This window comes from Hemibagrus wyckioides, linkage group LG03 (genome assembly GCF_019097595.1).
Source record: "Hemibagrus wyckioides isolate EC202008001 linkage group LG03, SWU_Hwy_1.0, whole genome shotgun sequence".
Taxonomy (NCBI): Eukaryota; Metazoa; Chordata; class Actinopteri; order Siluriformes; family Bagridae; genus Hemibagrus; species Hemibagrus wyckioides.
The window spans coordinates 9,357,130-9,374,609 of record NC_080712.1 but is presented as its reverse complement, the minus strand read 5'-3'; the positions used below and the strand labels follow the sequence as shown (position 1 = coordinate 9,374,609).

At 38.5% G+C, this 17,480-nt stretch overlaps 1 protein-coding gene across 1 annotated transcript; it reads right to left on the bottom strand.

Annotated features, from left to right (window-relative positions):
- Window positions 1-7,995: 7,995 nt before the first annotated feature.
- On the bottom strand, window positions 7,996-13,840 carry LOC131345235 (thioredoxin-like). Its single transcript, XM_058378043.1, has 5 exons — window positions 13,683-13,840; window positions 11,449-11,553; window positions 9,593-9,658; window positions 8,479-8,544; window positions 7,996-8,316 (listed from the first exon to the last, which is right to left on the bottom strand). Exons 1-5 carry the CDS (start codon window positions 13,704-13,706, stop codon window positions 8,254-8,256), a joined length of 324 nt encoding a protein of 107 aa, XP_058234026.1. The 5' UTR covers window positions 13,707-13,840; the 3' UTR covers window positions 7,996-8,253.
- Between the last annotated feature and the right edge of the window lie 3,640 nt (window positions 13,841-17,480).

The following is a 17,480-nucleotide window of genomic DNA, read 5'->3' as shown; positions in this document are numbered from 1 at the left end:
AACACGTCACACACGCCTCTTAACACTGCAGATGTCACTTTCTCACAAACACGTCACACACGCCTCTTAACACTATACACGTCACTTTCTTACAAACATGTCACACACGCCTCTTAACACTGCAGACGTCACTTTCTCACAAACACGTCACACACGCCTCTTAACACTGCAGACGTCACTTTCTCACAAACACGTCACACACGCCTCTTAACACTGTACACGTCACTTTCTCACAAACACGTCACACACGCCTCTTAACACTGTACACGTCACTTTCTCACAAACACGTCACACACGCCTCTTAACACTGCAGATGTCACTTTCTTACAAACACGTCACACACGCCTCTTAACACTGCAGACGTCACTTTCTTACAAACACGTCACACATGCCTCTTAACACTGCACACCTCACTTTCTTACAAACACGTCACACACGCCTCTTAACACTGTACACGTCACTTTCTTACAAACACGTCACACACGCCTCTTAACACTGTACACGTCACTTTCTCACAAACACGTCACACGCCTCTTAACGCTGCACACGTCACTTTCTTACAAACACGTCACACACGCCTCTTAACACTGTACACGTCACTTTCTCACAAACACGTCACACGCCTCTTAACGCTGCACACGTCACTTTCTTACAAACACGTCACACACGCCTCTTAACACTGTACACGTCACTTTCTCACAAACACGTCACACGCCTCTTAACGCTGCACACGTCACTTTCTTACAAACACGTCACACACGCCTCTTAACACTGTACACGTCACTTTCTCACAAACACGTCACACGCCTCTTAACACTGTACACGTCACTTTCTTACAAACACGTCACACACGCCTCTTAACACTGCAGATGTCACTTTCTTACAAACACGTCACACACGCCTCTTAACACTATACACGTCACTTTCTTACAAACACGTCACACACGCCTCTTAACACTGCAGACGTCACTTTCTCACAAACACGTCACACACGCCTCTTAACACTGCACACGTCACTTTCTTACAAACACGTCACACACGCCTCTTAACACTGTACACGTCACTTTCTTACAAACACGTCACACACGCCTCTTAACACTGTACACGTCACTTTCTTACAAACATGTCACACACGCCTCTTAACACTGTACACATCACTTTCTTACAAACACGTCACACACGCCTCTTAACACTGTACACGTCACTTTCTTACAAACACGTCACACACGCCTCTTAACACTGTACACGTCACTTTCTCACAAACACGTCACACACGCCTCTTAACACTGCAGACGTCACTTTCTCACAAACACGTCACACACGCCTCTTAACACTGCACACGTCACTTTCTTACAAACACGTCACACACGCCTCTTAACACTGTACACGTCACTTTCTTTCAAACACGTCACACACGCCTCTTAACACTGTACACGTCACTTTCTTACAAACACGTCACACACGCCTCTTAACACTGTACACGTCACTTTCTTACAAACACGTCACACACGCCTCTTAACACTGTACACGTCACTTTCTTACAAACACGTCACACACGCCTCTTAACACTGTACACATCACTTTCTTACAAACACGTCACACACGCCTCTTAACACTGTACACGTCACTTTCTTACAAACACGTCACACACGCCTCTTAACACTGTACACGTCACTTTCTTACAAACACGTCACACACGCCTCTTAACACTGTACACGTCACTTTCTTACAAACACGTCACACACGCCTCTTAACACTGTACACATCACTTTCTTACAAACACGTCACACACGCCTCTTAACACTGTACACGTCACTTTCTTACAAACACGTCACACACGCCTCTTAACACTGTACACGTCACTTTCTTACAAACACGTCACACACGCCTCTTAACACTGTACACGTCACTTTCTTACAAACACGTCACACATGCCTTTCTTGATGCTACACACATGACCTTTTTACAAAACACGTCACACACGCCTCTTATTTAATGCTCCACACGTCATTCTTACAAACTCTTCACACTCACCACTTTCTTAATGCTGCACACGTCACGTCCTTCATGCTGCACTTCACACTTAATACTTTCTTAACAATCCACCTAGAACATACCACACTCTCAACAAAGCACATTGCAGCATAGCACACAGAAGGAGTCAGTGATTTTTCATTTCATTTAGTCTCACAACCCACCATTTATTATATTTCCATATTTATTATTATACTTAATATCTATATTATTAATATTTTTATTATATGTTCTACTAAGGACATAGTTATTAACCTGCATGCCTGGTCACTTGTATTAAATGGGTTTAATCCAAACCTCAAAAACTCAAAAAACGTGCAGGTCTATAAATAATAAATAAATGCCACTTGATGCCTTTCATCTGGGAAGAATGAGCTCTGCGGAATGTATTTTACAGTTAAATGGGTCCTGGGCTACAAAATATTTGAGAACTCCTGCAAAAAAGTACCTTTTTTCAGCATAGACCTTTAAAATTTTGTTGATGTCACAGTGATAATAAAAAATACTTTCCCACCAATATAACCAGTGAAACTGCCAAAAATGGTTAAAGAATCATATCATAATTAAAGGCAGATATACTCTGACATTGCTGTTAAGAACCCTTTCTGATATCTGTAAATAAACTGAATAATAGTCACACATATTTCAAGGATTTTTGTGTGATAATGTTGTATGTCACCAGCCTCGAGTTCTTCATTACACTATTCTCCAGCAGATGGCATAATAGTGTACAAAAATGACATCATTGACAAGCTTGGGAGCTGAGAGAGATAGATACAAATAGATAGATGGATGAATGGATTTAGGGATGACTAGATGGATGAATAGATAGATGGATGGAAGAAGGAAGTCATAGATGGACAGATGGATAAAGAGTGAGAAAGATGGATGGAAGGAGGGGGGGAAGATAGATAGAAAGATAGATGGAGGGAGGGAGAGAGGAAATTATGGATGGATAAATGAACAGACAGACAGACAGACAGACAGATAGATAGATAGATAGATAGATAGATAGATAGATAGATAGATAGATAGATAGATAGATAGATAGATAGACCTGTTGTAGCTAATTATCGAAAAATTTATAATTATAGCTTCAAATGATATGAAAAATATTTCAGAAACAGTTTATGTCAAGAGAAATGGCATTCATGCAAGAGTGTCACATGAGAGAATTTACATCGCCACCACAACTTCCCCTAATGCCACTATTTCCCAGAATGCCCTTGTGTGGTCTCTTCCAGAACCGTGAGCTTCATTGCATAAGGGCAATTACTTGAAGCTCCAACAAACACACAACTGCTTCATTCTGAGGTCATCATCTGATATTTTGCAATACACCAAAAGTTATGCAAGACTTCTAAGGATGATTTCATCATGCCCACCATTGTATCTGTAAATGGCGACATAATAGAAGCAGGTGCAAGACAGCAAATTTCGCAAACTTTTTTTTGGAGACTATGGGGGCATTTTGAACTGCTATTGTGGCAGTCGGTTTTGCGCTCAGGTGAACATTTAAAGACTCAGAAATTATGCTGACCTATAAGCTGCTCAGGAGCTCTTGGTTGCAAAATTCCAGCTGTAGAAAAGGACACAATTTATAATCTCACTCTCCGGTGTCACCCAAATGAGGATGGGTCCCTTCTGAGTCTGGTTCCTCTCAAGACTTTTTGCTCATATCATCTCAGGGAGTTTTTCCTTGCCACCATTGCCTCAGGCTTCCTTATTATGAATAAATATTCAATTTAATTTTAAACCTTGTCATTTTATTCTATATTGTTTGTATTTCTATAAAGCTGCTTTGAGACAATGTCTATTGTTAAAAGTGCTTTCAAATAAAATTGAATTGAATTTATTTCACACATTGTCACTTTGTCTACAACAGTGCAAAGAAAACGGCTGGAAGCCTGGCTAGTTTGTATTAAAGTGGGATGTATGTAACATCTAGGAAGCATTTCGTGTGATAACTATGCGCATACAGTGTGAAAATTTTTTTTTTTTTTATTTTATACAGAGATCAAGAATGATTACTAGGGACTGACCCGTTATATCCCATCCTAATAGTACTAAGTTTATATGACTGATATCAGTGATGTACATCCTTCCCGTTATCATTCAAACACCAAACAAGCAGAACTGATCGCTTTATTAAAAGGAACTCCAATAGCAATGTCTGATACAATATTTGCACTTCTGATTAACTACTGACAGAAACAGATGGTTACAGACCTGATTGAACAAACAGTATTAACCTCATAATACTCTACATACCTGATTAATATCATCAAACACAACAACGTGTTATTAACACTGACAAATGATCGTACTATTTTGGCATCATTTTTAGTTCATTTAGGAACTAAATTCATTTAGGAATTTTAGTTCAAAAATGCTTTCAAAATCACGCGTCTGAATACAAGTAATGACTTGTCGGCCATGACCAACTACAGAAGCAAGGCAGGTTACTCACTTACTTACAATACATCCAGGCCTCGTTTAAGTGCTGTTTCTGAGATGTTGTTTATTTGTTTCATTATTAATCCTTTTGTAATTAACTATAATTACTTGTAGTAATCCATTAGAGGTTCAATTAAAAAATGTAAATGTGTTGTAATGTGATATAAATTCATTTGGTGTACTTTAAAACATAATGCGTCACTCTAACGAAAATGACGTGCTTGTTAGTCGCCCCGATGGACTGATGATGAGCGGATGCATCACAAGGCCCTGTAAAGTTAAAATATGTTTACGTTTAAAACCACAAGTCACAAGTGAAAAGGGCAGTAAAGAAGATTTTCATAAACTCAAAGAACTCTTTTCATGACAAGTGGCCAAAGGTTCTCACGGCGTTGAGGAGTTAAGGCGTTACGGCCTCAACGCCGTGAGAACTCTTTGGCCAAAGACATAAAGACAAAAGACATAAAGAAGACAACCCTAAGAATAAAACGCCCGTTCTAAAGAACCAACCTGTGTCAGTGTTGTCGTGAAGAGAGCTACACCTCGTTTAATTCAGCACACTTTCCATTCAGCAAATAAGCTAGGGTTAGCTTATGTTTTGTGCAGTTTAATTCTTTATACGGTCAAATGTTATATACATTTATGATCAAAAGGCATGACTTTTACTAGCGTTTTGCTGCACTGCAGGACTGATCAAAAAGGAGGCATCCTAATGAATACAATACATGGCTCTCTGCAATATAGAAACTTTACCTTTCCACATTAATACAACAATAATGCAACATTTTATGAAGAATAAGTGTCTAATGTAAAACTTCAATGCATAAGGTATCATAGAAAAGTAAACTGTAACCATGAAGTAGATTTGTTTGGCTTTCAGTGTTTAAAGCGTTACTGAGTATCTGTTAGATTGTGTCATTATCCTTGTGTATATTGAGATAGATGATTGCATTTAGAACTGTGACACATTTCCGGTTCTAGCTTTTCCAGAAGCATGCTTTACGTTAATCAGTGACAATGAAATAGCATCCTGTCTTTTATGTAACTTTAACTATGATTTGTGTACTGCATTTATATAAAAGCAGACATACATAATGTTCATTTTCTTATCACTGTAGTTGTGTATGTTTAAAGCTTTTCTTCAGCTTGCTAGAAGGGTCTTTATAAAATGTTCTTATTCGAAGCATCTGATGAACTTCACTGACTTTCATCTTTCAGGAGCTCTATCAGGCAAATTGTAAAATACCACCGTTGTCAGTGTAATAAAAACAACGGAAATTCTTAACATAAATGCAGACATGCTTATGCAATGAACCAGTTAGCTACAGAGTGGAGTCATGAGGCTGGTGCAAGCAATTCCACTCCTGCTCTTGTATCAGAAAATCATATTTCGACCGTTCCTTGTGGCTGGGTTAAGACCCTTATATTTCTGTACAATTAAGATGAATTGTTCACCTGTATATGTGAATTTTACTGTATCTTTTGTTTTTTAAAGTAAGGTAATTAGACAGTAATTAGAATTTTAAAGAAAACATCCAATACATGCACTTTTCAAGGTTCTAGATACAAAAGGTGTAGTATGCTTGAAGGTATTACTCTAGGTTCCCAGAAGCATTTCAGAGTATCGAATTAAGTCCTTCAAGAAATACTATAACAGAACCAATAAAGATGTTAAAAAACAAGTTTTGCACTTCCCAAAAACACTTTCGTCTCACTTCAGTGCATAAACTCACCCAGAAATAATAGACGGTAGCTGCTGCTGTAATCTAGGTACCTGCAGTCAGGGGAGGCAGGTGAGGCTGGATCGAGCTTGTATAACTGACACGTGACTGTTGCTATCTCTCTCTGTACGTCACCAATATAATGTATGTAGACACTTTTATTACATGTCCTCACATTCCATATTCTAGGTAAAGTATTTCACATATGTTTATAATATATTAAGTCTTGCTGATCTGACATAAAACTGTACTGAAAAAGCACGAGCTGAGGCAACCAGTACCTCTGCTTCACTGAAGGGGGCGCATGTGAGCCAATGGGTTTATGCTTGTTCTGCTATTCTCCACAACTATGGCAAAAGCTGGAATGCTTATAAAAAAATTAAAAAAAAATTGCTGTCCGCTTATTTGTATTTTTTTTTGCTCTTACAGTAAAAATGGAAAAAAGTAAAATTATTTACAACCTCAGTTTCTCCCAATTTTGATGATCTACACACCTTTACATTTATTATCTATAAAAATATACATCTAAAACATTGTAAAAAGGTTTTAATATGAAGCAAGTTTTCACTCTCATCCACATCAGTCTATCTCCTCTCCCCGAGGTAAAAGTCACTCATGGCAGGTAAACACGAGCACCAACGTCCTCCCTTCTTTCCAGTGACCTCTGTTCATATTATCAATGAGAAAATAACTGCCGATTTATTCAGCAGGCCCAAGGCTCTTATCAGGTCAAGAAATATTGTCTACTTGACACTGATGCAACTCAGCAAAACTGATAGACACCAACAGCCGGACAAAGTGAGGCGTACGATTGTTTTACTGAGGCACCTAACACTTCAGAATCTTGGCTAGCAAAGGTTTTAGATTTCTTAAGACCGTCTGTATTCATCACTGGCTTTGTTAAACTGGCTCATTATGCAACATGATTTGTGCAGGCAGGCATGGTTAGAAAAATGCCCTAAATAAAAACAGCATTTATTTTTAGTTAGAAATGTCAAAGTATATTAATAGTAGAGAAAATGTTAAAAGTCAAAAAACTTGTCATTTTTCTGGCTGCATTTAAAAAAAGCTTTAAATAGTTGTCAAAACCAGCCAGTAGAAATAGTCAGGGAAAAAAAAGAAACACATAAATTGAGCAACTAAAACTAATAGCATAAAGCCAATTACAAAAAAAGAGATGACTGGGATTTGAGACAGAAATGTAAAAGTTTCCTTTAGTACACATTCACTGGCAACAAATTCAGTCAAATCATCTGACTTTCTTCACCATTCATTAAACTTCTGGTAGTATAAGGACAAACTATTGTTATACCGTTTGTGCACAGCTCATACACTATAAGGCCGAAAGTTTTGGGACACCCCTCCAAATCATTGAATTCGGGTGTTGTTTTTCAGGGGTTGGGCTCGGCCCCTTAGTTCCAGTGAAATGAACTCCTACTCCTGACCTCAACCCGACAGAACACATTTGGGATGAATTAGTAAGGGGACTGTGAGCGAGATTCTCATCCAACATCAGTGTCTGACCTCAGAAAGGAGCTTCTAGAGGAATGTCAAAAATTCCCATAAACGCTCCCCTTAACCTTGTGGAAAGTCTTCCCAGGATAGTTGAAGCTGTTACAGCTGCAAAGGGCGGGCCAACTCCTTATTATATTCATGTGCATGTAAAGGCAGACATCCCAAAACAAAAAATTATATATATATATATATATATAAAAATGGCAATATAGTGCATGTCCCCACCCACCCCAAAAAAATAAAACAAAACACCCCCACAACCACATGGTAGTTTTTGTATTCTGTAGATCTGTGTTTATTAAACCTGATTTTAATGAGCTGTTTCAAGATACATGGTTTAAAAAAAAAGTTTAAACAATGAACAATGAATTGAATAAGGCATATCTGTTAGAAAATACTATTTCTACAACTCATCTGTCAGGGAATGAAAAGTTCATTACGCAATGCAATGAGTGCTTGATAGAAAAGTCTATGGGATCGGCTGTTGAGTATTTCAGTCAAGTTTATTTATAGTGATATTCAGGCTTCACTTGAGGGATTTCACCAGCTCCTCCAGTTTCGTCTGGTTGGCCCCAGAGAACTCCTCGATCTGCAGCAGAAATAACAAGTCAATTATCACAGTGACGTAGCTACTGTATGGAGGCAGGAAACTTTAGTGAATGGCTCGGCTAAAATGCATCCAGAATGATGGCAGGCTATTCAACGCTTTACTTTTTGTGTGGGTTTTAACATGATATAGAAACTAGCCCACCTTCTTTCCATGCTTGTAAAAGTAGAATGTCGGCATGCATCTGATCTCACAGGACTGTGCCACATCCTAGAGGGAGGAGATAGGAAAAGAAGGAGGAAGAGGAGAAAGAAAAGGAAATGGGGGTATCTTACTCACTTTTCTTTCAGTGCCAAGACTCATAATTCCATGTCCTTTTCACACTCAAACAAAATAGTTTTGATTACAGCGTTTAGTACTTCTATGCACAAGCATATACAACATAGCTTTCATTTATAAAACATCATAATATATTTTTTTCTGGAATTTAAGGTTTAGTATGTCTCTCTCAAACACATGGATTTAAATGCTCGTCTCTGTTCAAGGAAAAATTAAAACATGAAAATGAGTTTCGCTGTAATCAGGCCGGTGCTCCAAAACACTGTAGAAGCTGTAATTTCCTGTTCTTTCATACACACTAGCTAGGATATCTGATATCTCTCCAGTGCTTCAAGGTTTACACGCTGAGAATATAGCAGTGAAGTAATCTCGGAAGCAAGATTTAGACGACAAAGCCAACGAAGCAGGGAGGGCTTTTTATGGTCCATAAAGCTGAATCACAAGAAGAACGGTCTAAATGCAACATCAGATGTTGATGAATGTAGAACTACAGGGATGTAACACGGATACATTATCCAGAACAAATCTGTACTATAAATACAGTTAGACATACACACTAGTCATTATTTGTGTTATTTTTAGGAATTAATAAAAAGGTTCATAGATGTGCCTTAACTAGTACTTTTAGAGCATCCTTACTAACTGCCTGGTCAAGGTTTTGGTGGCTTAAATTTGGTTACTAGTCCTTATATTTTATGAAACAAAGCTAAGTATATTTTTTAGAAAACACCAGAAAGGTAGAAACAAACGTCTTGTGATTATGAAAATGAATCAACACCACGTAATCTCTCTTAGTGAAGCCCAATTGTACTGGGAACCGACAGACAGAATTGACCACATTATTGGTCAAATGACTCAGCCAACACCTACTACAGGTTTATATCTAAATAAACACACGCAGCGCTAAACAACAAACAAAATCACACACACTACAGAACTGGAATGAAAGTCTGGTGTGAGATCAGCTGTGAGTACTAACCTGTGCATCATCCACATCTACCTTGAGGAAGACCACGTTGGCATTATCTGCCGATTCAGATAGTTGCTGAAAAAGAGGAAGAGAAGGTAAAGGATTAGATGTCTGACTAAAAATGAACACGTTGGTAAAGATGCTGATGAATACCATCCCTGCAAACAGTGCAGCAGGTTGAAGAGAAGCTCAGAGTTAATGCTAAGGGAAATACCACATACCCACTGCAAGAAAAAAACAAACCTCCATGCAGCATTAAAGGGATATGGATGAAAGATGATGGACTCCCATGGGTGTTCCGTTGCATTTCATTTTGGTAATTAAAGACCATACCATAAATCACAATTTTCCATTATCGAATATTTTGAGTGCTTATGACCTGTGGATGAAGGAGTCACCCTGGATGAGACCACTACCATCAGAAAAAAAAGCAATACTATGTTTCTTCACAATATAAAGCTAACAAGGCAGAACAACATTCTATCGACTTAGTGACATTTTCATCTATGCGGATAAAACCATAACCACACCCAAAGCTCAAAAAGAGCCGGCTCTGACCACAAACCTCAGCTTAGGTAAGCTGTGGATAATGGTTTCTGCTGCAGGCTATAATTGTAAAAGTCTAATTTGGCACCTGTTGGTGGTAGATGGATGTACCTTGGTGAATCCCAAAGCGACATCTGGGCCCCACAGCAACCAAACCACATACAAACAGATCTAATTACACACACTACTCAAATATTATATGGACAAAAGTATGTGCACACCCATATGTTGGTTCCAAATTATTGCCACAAATTTGGAATTGTACAGGATATCTTTGTATACTGTAAAATTTGTTTCCCTTTACTGGATCTAAGAGGCTTAAAGATATTCCATCATGACAAGGCCACAGTGCATTAAGTACGGTCCATGAAAGCATTGAGGAAGTTGGAGTAGAAGAATTTTATTGTCCTAAACAGAGCCATGACCTAAACCTCAAATGAACATCTTTTTGTACAAACCCCTGCTCACATCCGTGCCTGACCTCACTAATGCTCTTGTGGCTGAATAAAAACAAAATCCCCAGAGCCACGCTCCAACATCTAATGAAAAGCCTACCCAGGAATTGTTAAAACACCAAAGCGGGATTCAGTCTTGAATGGAAAGTTCAACAAGCACACGAGTGTGATGGTCAAGTGTTCACATGTATATTTTGACATACATGTATTCACACAAATTATATAATAATGTAAAATTCCTTGCTCCGATGGTTTATTAACAATCTCTACACACATTGAGTAAAGATTTATTTCTCTCAAAACCAAAGGTATAAACTTCTGCTCTTATTTGGACTTGGAAACCAGACAAAGCACCAGTAGATTTACTGGTGGCATCTTTTCACTTCCATCGATTCCAAGGACTAAGTCTCAAATGTGCGTTACAAAGGTTTGAGACTTCACTGGTGTCGAAGTAATTAGACACTTGCAGAGAACTCGATAAACAGATACATTTCATCAATGTCCTTCTAGAATGTAATCCTTGCAACAATTACTACAGCATTATGGTATTGATATTAGCAAGGCCCACATCATCAATAGTGGGCTTTAGTGCCTCGAAATCTGCATCCTCTTCCATCCATTATATAAAAGTATATGATAGGGATGTGGTACCTCAGTGGTAAGGCATTGGACTACCAAAAGGAAGGTTGCAAGCTTGAACCCCAGGTCCACCAAGTTGTCACTGCTGGGCCCCTGAGCAAGGCCCTTAACCAGCTCAGTTGAATAAAAGGACATAAGTCTGGATGTCTACCAAAATGCTGTCACTGTAAATAGGTGGCCTGTTAGGAGATGCACTGAACAACATTAAAGGCTGGATTTACTCACTTTGTAGAAGGGAGCGATGCCCTGGCAAGGCCCGCACCATGTGGCTGTGAAGTCCACCACAACAAGTTTGCCTCCTGCATCAGCCAGAGCTTTATTAAAGCCTTCCTGCAGAGAGACAAGATTAGAAATAAAGTCAAACAATAGACAGAACATCTTTTTATATATCATATGTGCATATATTATATACACACTCACACTATACATAGATCAGCTATAACATTATGAGCACTGAGAGGTGAAGTGAATAACACTGATGATCTCCTCATCATGGCACCTGTTAGTGGGTGGGATATATTAGGCAGCAAGTGAACATTTTGTCCTCAAAGTTGGTGTGTTAGAAGCAGGAAAAATGGACAAGTGTAAGAGTTTGAGCGAGTTTGACAAGGGACAAATTGGGATGGCTGGACCACTGGATCAGAGCAAAACAGCAGCTCTTGTGGGGGTTTCTCAGTCTCCAGTGGTCAGTATCTATCAAAATTGGTCCAAGGAAGGAACAGTGGTGAAGCGGCAACCAGCCAAGGCTCACTGATGCACATGGGGCTCGAAAGCTGGCCCGTGTTAATGCTGGTTTTGATAAAAAAAAAAAAAAAAAGGTGTCAATACACAGTGCATCAGTTTGTTGTGGCAGCAAAAGGGGGACTAAATCATCATCATTAGGCAGGTGATCATAATGTTATGCCTGATAGATAGATGCACAATATTCCACAATAAAAAAGACAAAAAATATGTTCATGTCAAAGATGCAAATAATGTAGTTGTTGCATCTGGATGATGACAAAAGGCAAGAAATCCAAAACAATAGTAAAATATTAAACACTAGACTGGTGATTAAATGAAAACCCATATTGGTGGTGCTTAATTCCTGTACACTGTAAATTTACAACACACAGTAATTTATGATTCCTGAAGCTTGCCCATGGAAAATTCAGACGTTTGCATATTATTTATTCTAATATTTATTCAGTATTATTTTATTCTAATTTTTTTTTATAAATATTTCAAAGTTTTTCCTGCTTAAAAACCCATTTTTGAAAAATACAAACATGCAGTGTGTTAATGGGCTTGTCATGGGACAAGGGAACGTCTGAAGGCAAACAACCTCCACAATCATTACACCAAGCCCACATCCTCAGATGTTCATATAAATGATTATTATTACCTACTATGGAAATTGTTAGTAAAATCCCCCCCCCCAAAAAAACCCACCCATATCTCCTTGACACCCACGTGCTTGAGCTGCAGCGCGCGCGCGCACTGTGCCGGCTGTTAGCAGTGTCAGCTATTATGGCGTGAATTTGTTCATTTAATGAAGGAGAAAGGTGGAAAGAGACATTTGTTTCTTCAAATTTAGCCTTATTAGTAGACTTAAGCATCAAGTGTGCGTGTTTTTAAACCGAAACGTGTGTAAACTGTGGGTGGGGAAAAAAATGAATTATTTGGGTGTAAACCTAAACAAACAAACAAAAAAAAACTTAAAAGGAGTTGGAGTGAAGTTTATATCTCATGATCATCACAAATCGACCAATATATCTATACAGAAGATGTGCATAACTTGAATAACTGCTTAAACCTTTAAAAAAAAGAAAAGAAGGAAATATCGACGTTTTGTGTTCTTGATGAAAAGGGAGTTAGCTTAGCATAGCTGGTCATCTTGATAAAATAAATAAATAAAATAAAATAAAATAAAAGCTCACAGATTCGGGATACCACTTGAACTAAATGGCCCCACGTGTTAAAGATTAATCGATTACATATCGATATACGATTTATTATCGTTTTTAAAGCAGCACGTTGAGGTTTAGAGCCCATGTTGACCATCAGACTGGAGAACTCAGCTAGCGCCATTTTACATGAGGGCGAACACACACACACACACACACAAACACACACACACCGGTGCTAAAACTATTACTAGGAGAAACAGAAATATATATATTTGTACACAAGCACTATCTAGACCTCATTATAATCCGTCTAATGTTATGTTTAATTCATTTAGATTTGACGAGATGCACATAACTCCTTTAAGTTAAAGCTACGTGAATGTGGCTGGTTTGTTTAGGAAACTAAACCAAAGCTAACACACACACACACACACACACACACACACACACACAGAGAGAGAGAGAGAGACAGAGGAGAACTGCATGAACGTGGGCATGGCTTTAGAAAGACGCATGAAATGTTTTAAAACACAAGGCAACAAACAAAACGATTGCACCGCGCGTGCTTACCTGGTTCTCAATGACGATGATCATGATGCTTGTTTGTTAAAGATTAAAAACAAAGAAGTTAAAACTTCCTCGCGCAACTCCTCAAGCCGCTAGAACTGAAATGCTGGCGCCGCGCGCTGCGCTCTTAACCAGAAGCCCCGCCCCTCATACGAGTAACGGTGTAGAGAGGTTGCCATGTGCGCGGAATAAAAAAAACCTTTACACTATATTGGCAACAGCTTTGGGACGCCCCCTTCAAATCATTGAATTCAGGTATTGTTTTTCAGGGCATGGGGTTGGCCAATGAAATGAACAGCATACTGGAGAATTTCATGCTCCCAACTTTGTGTGAACAGTTTGTGGATGACCCCTTCCTGTTCCAACATGACTGCACACCAGTGCACAAAAGCAAGGTCCATAAAGACATGGATGAGTGAGTTTGGTGTGGAGGAACTGCACAGAGTCCTGACCGCAACCTGATAGAACATCTTTGGGATGAATTAGAGCAGAGACTGTGAGCCAGACCTTCTCGTCTAACAGCAGTGCCTGACCTCACAAATGCGCTTCTAGGAGGAACGGTCAAAAAATTCCCATAAACACACTCCTAAACCTTGTGGAAAGCCTTCCCAGAAGAGTTGAAGATGTTATAGCTGCAAAAGGCGGGCCAACTCCATATTACCTTCATGTGCATGGTTCCTCCACACCAAACTTGCTCATCCATGTCTTTATGGACCCTGCTTTGTGCACTGGTGTGCAGTCATGTTGGAACAGGAAGGAACGTCCCTAAACTGTTCCCACAAAGTTGGGAGCATTAAATTGTCCAAAATGTCTTTGTATGCTAAAGCATTAAGAGTTCCTTTCACTGGGACTAAGGGGCCAAGGCTAACCCCTGAAAAACAACACCTGAATTCAATGATTTGGAGGGGTTTCCCAAAACCTTTGGCAATATAGTATACATCCTCCTACATATCCAAACCTGCGAAAGTCATGAAATATACCAGTAATTCCGGATCCACCGCGACCCTGACCACGTTAAAGTACTTATTAAAGATGAATAAACTGTTATCTCCGACTGAACAAACAGTAAAATATATTTTACTTATTAACTACAGTTGAGTATAGTTACTGTACAATAGTATAGTTACTGTAAAATGTAGAACAATGTCAATCAAGTCTACTATTTGCGCATTAATCGCGGACATGGCAACACCGCCATAAAGTGTGACGTTATGTAATGCTGCATTTCAGGGCAGTGCGCCATCTTGTGACTCACGCCGTTGATTTGTTGCTATGTCATAATAGTTCATTCACACAAATGAGTGGAAATTGGGATATGTGAAGGACATTTGATTATCCTAATTACAATGTTTGCAAAAAAATATTTCACGTTTGTCGGAAAATATGCGGTGTGTTGAGCATTCTAGAAATAAAAAGCTGCAAAGACTGTGGATATAAAGCACTAGGGTGTGTCTCAATCAGCTCCATGGCTCCTTAGGTCGTGATTCAGTACATCATGTGCATAAGCCCTGGGAAAAACCCAGGCTCTCTACATATTACAACAAACATGACTCATTTTCTGGTGACATCTCTGTAAAAACCCCCAACGTAAGATAAAGATTTAGATGTCATTTAAATTTGGTAGCATAATCAAACACCCAGGTTTCCATCATGATACTTCAAGCAGCATTCACTTGGGTTCATAACTGATCTCAGCCTGTTCTACTACGAGGAACGTTCTGGAAAGCTTTCTGTCTAATTCAGGGTCTGTCTAATCTTCCGAATCTAATCGCCGAAAAGGGACGGTGTGGGTGCAGGTTTTCATTTCATCCAAGCAGGATCCACTTGTGACTTCTTGGCTATCTTTTGCAACCGATTCAACAGGTGATTTAATCATCTGATTCAATCAATTGATTAAAACAGCCCTTTGTGGAGAAGTTTGCACACCCCTGATCCAATCTGACAAAGTAAATACAAAAGAACTATCTTTCAAAGGTACAATCGTTCTCAAATCAATTGAAATAGTGGCCAACTTTAGCCTTCTAATAACATTTGACCAGATTTAGTTTTTAGAAACTTTAGATTTAGAAATTGACAATGCCATTTGATGGAAAACATGAGGGATACATGTAACATGTAAAAAAAAGTTTTCAAAAGTCACTCTCTCATAATGGAGACTTTCCATGTTTCCCTTTATCATACATGGTAAAGTACACATTACCTTTTTAGTATAAGAGATTTATACACTTCTTATTTCTAGTAACTAGAGAGTTAGTAAGAGTAGTTAGTAATACTAGTAGGTAGAGTTCAACGAGTCAAAATATTTTGTACAGAAAATCTTAAAGGAGGGCATAATAGAAATTAGTTCAGCTTTATCTACTTCTTTAGAAACTTTAGAAACTTCTCAAGAAGTATTATTTTACTTTAATGTGTTATCAGTTAAATCGGAGCCAGTATTACAATCCAAGAAAGGGATCAGATTTAGTTTCTGGCTTTGTTACATTCCAGAAACTTAAGTTCTACTGTGAAGCTGGGACACAATGCCATGTCATTGTAAAAAAAAAAAAAAACCCAAATAATTTTCCAGTAAGTTCATCTTTTATTAACAAAGAACATTCTTTAAGAAATGATGAAAAACATGCACAATAAACCTACAAGTTAATACTTTGCAGATGAATTGAATGATTTAGAAAACTCAGCAGAGATATATTGCCCCGTGCAACATGTGTGGTCCGTGTGGGCTATTCTATAAATAAAAGCTTTTTCCAGTGAATCTTAGTTCAGTTTGTGCAGAAATATGGTGCAAAAAAAATGGATTTATTTTCGAGCTGTTAGGCTACTGGAGCAAACTACTGACAGGTGGTTCTCTGATGAGAGGTTATATTCGTGTTACTATTATCTTTCATTTGAACCAGCATCAAATGAGCCGGGTTTCCAAGGAGACAAAACCTAAATGAGATTCTAGCACGGGATGTGAAGCGGAAAACATTTCAAATAATCAGAAGTGGACATGAAGCACACTTACACTCATTGACAAACCATTAATACCGTTTGCGTAAAAGACCAAGAGACACACACACACACACGAGAGAGAGAGAGAGCAGATGTGTGTGTGTGTGTGGGGGGGGTCTCTTAATGCTTTTGTTGAAAATTGCAAGAACTCATTTCAAATTCAAGTAAACATTTAAACCAGACTAACATACTTCAATCACAAGAAAACGAGACACTCTAAAATATATTAAAATATATTACAGATCAATTATTATTAAAAAAAAACAGCATAAAATATTAATAATGTCTGGAGTGGATAAAAGTGAAATATTTAAAAAGCTTCACTTATGTGATCTACATAACATTGCTTTAGATCTCTTTTATTGCTTGGGGAAAAAACAGTAAAAATCATTCATGCATTCATGAGGTAGCAGGACAGTGTATGACATCATGAAGATACAGGTCTAAAAGCTCCAGTAAATGTTTACATCAGAAACATCAGAATGAGATCAAATGTGACCTCAGTGAATGTTGGTGCCAGAGTGAAGAGTTAGGTAACAATACCAGGTGATGTTTTTCTAATTTTTTAAAATTTTTTTATTACTGTCCAGTTTGAGTGAGCCAGTGACCAGTATAGCCTCTAATTCCTGATCCTGGCAGACAGGAATGAAACCCAATGTGGTCTTCTGCTCTTGTAGATCATCACCCTCAGAGTTCAGCATGTTGTCCGCTTTGAGATACATTTCTCCTCATCGTGGTTGTAAAATGTATATATTTGAGTTACTGTAGACTTCCCATCAGCCTAGAGTCTTCTCTGACCTCCATAATCAA